Below are 2,329 nucleotides of genomic sequence, written 5' to 3' on the forward strand. Positions count from 1 at the left end.
GTACACGAGTATCTCATCAATAAATACTATGACAAATTGATCTAAGTATTGATGAAACACTCTATTCATGAGATCCATAAATACAGCTGGAGCATTGGTCAAACCAAAAGGCATGACAGTGAATTCATAATGCCCATAACGAGTCCTAAAAGCAGTCTTCGGTAAGCTTGCCCTGATTTTCATACCCTGATCTCAAGTCAATCTTTGAAAATACTGTAGCACCCCTTAACTAGTCAAATAAATCTTTGATTCTTGGCAGCGGGTATTTGTTTTTGATGGTCAAATAGTTTCATTCCCGGTAGTCAATGTACATCCTCATACTTTCATCATTCTTCTTCACAAAAAGTATAGGAGCGCCCCAAGGAGATACACTTGGTCGAATGAAGCCTTTCTCCAGCAACTCTTCTAATTGCAACTTCAATTCTTGAATTTCCTTTAGCACCATTCGGTACAGGGCCTTGGATACTGGTGCTGCTCCAGGAACAAAATCAATTGTAAATTCCACTTGTCTATCTCGTGGAATACCTAGTAATTCTTCTGGAAATATGTCTGCAAAGTTTCGAATGGCGTTAATATTGTTAACAGTAGTTTCTATATGTTGGGGACTGGTGATATTAACTAGAAATCCTTGACATGACTCCTTTCTCAACATCTTTTCCACTTGAATAGCCGATACTAAACGAGGCGAAGACTTGAACTTTGCTCCAAAGAAATGAAATTCTTCCTCTCTTAGTCTGTGAAACAATATTTCTTTCTCGTGACATCGAATGGTTTCATGAGTAAGTCCCAACCAATCCATGCCTAAAATAACATCAAAATCTTTCATCTCCAAAAGGTATAAGTCCGCTTGTAATATTTTCTCAGCAATCTCTAACTTCATAGCCTTAGTCATCTGATTTTCACAAAGAGTTCTTCCTGAAGGGATGCTAACCTCTAATTCATAATTCATTTTCACACATGTAAAGTTTGACCTAGCGACGAAGGATACAGAGATAAAAGAACTTGTAGCCCCAGAGTCAAAAAGTACGTAAGCAGGTACATAAGATAATAACAGAATACCTATTTTCGTAAATATAATGTTAGACTAGCAACCCAGTGACATAGATAAAATAATGTATAGTCCTAGGTAAAAGAACATAAGCATGTATGTTGAAAATAATAATAGTAAAATACCTGCTATCACATTCGGATCCTGCTTCGCCTCATGGTGATTTAATACAAAAACCCAGGCCTTTCCTTTCCTATTCTTGTCCTGATCATCATCCTTCTTTTGTGGAGGCCCTGTACAGCTGAGAGCAATGTGTCCTGGCTTACCACACCGGAAACACATGTTCTTTCCAAGTAAACATTCACCCCTGTGGAGTTTATTACACTTAGGACATGGTGTAATACTCCCACTCGTCCCACCAATATGAACTCCTGTGCTTGGCCTTTTATTATGCCAGTTACGTCTGTTCTTGTTCTAATCACTCCACTTTCTTTTTCCCAAAGACTTCTTGCTCTACTGGGCATACTGTCCAAATGTGGCCCTCTGATATGAAATAGCATGAGCCCTCTCCAACATTTCACGATATGAGGTAAAACGATGGGACATAATGATCATGCCAATTTCTGGGCGCAATCCATTTTCGAACCTCCTAATCTTCTTAACTTCAATATCCACCAAATGTGGGGCATATCTTGAGATCTGCTCAAACTGCCTCTCATAATCAGTAAGCAACATGTCCCACTGTCTGAGTCGCAGAAACTCTAATTCCTTGAAGTCTCTCAAAGCTTGTGGAAAATATTTTGCCATCGCTTCATCCTTAAACTGCTCCCAAGTCAAGTTACGTTGCTGTTCTTCCGTCGTAGTGTATGAGACAGATTCCCACCAGTGACTAGCTGCTCCAACAAACATAAATTCTACGCATAGTACTTTCTGTGCATCGTACAGGCGATGTCTCGAAAGATGCAAATCCACTCCTCAACAGCCAGTGGGGTGGAACCACCATTGAAAGTCAGAGGCTTATACCTACGAAACTGCTCAACCACTGAAACGGCTCCCAGGACAAATGGAGGTGCACTTTGTTATGGCGATGCATTTTGTGGCGACGATGCTTAGCTCTATCTGCTCAGTTCTTGTATCGCTCGTAGTAAATTGCGCATCAAGTTCACGTAAGTAGGTGGTGCCATTTTCTAAAATTTATTTTGAAGTTTTCGGTCACATTCCAGTACTAAGTCTAACAAGTTATACTTATTTTATTGTATGCACATCATAAATTTAACAAGAAAAATAACCTTAAAATTTTAAAGATATACAATTTAAAATTATGCAAAATGTCTAAGTACA

At 39.0% G+C, this 2,329-nt stretch overlaps 1 protein-coding gene across 1 annotated transcript; it reads right to left on the reverse strand.

Annotated features, from left to right (window-relative positions):
- Window positions 1-289: 289 nt before the first annotated feature.
- LOC111373576 lies at window positions 290-1,330 on the reverse strand. The gene is made up of 2 exons (XM_022996127.1): window positions 1,174-1,330; window positions 290-1,059 (listed from the first exon to the last, which is right to left on the reverse strand). Exons 1-2 carry the CDS (start codon window positions 1,328-1,330, stop codon window positions 290-292), a joined length of 927 nt encoding a protein of 308 aa, XP_022851895.1.
- Window positions 1,331-2,329: the final 999 nt, after the last annotated feature.

The sequence above is a fragment of the Olea europaea genome, unplaced genomic scaffold, assembly GCF_002742605.1.
Source record: "Olea europaea var. sylvestris unplaced genomic scaffold, O_europaea_v1 scaffold1145, whole genome shotgun sequence".
NCBI lineage: Eukaryota > Viridiplantae > Streptophyta > Magnoliopsida > Lamiales > Oleaceae > Olea > Olea europaea.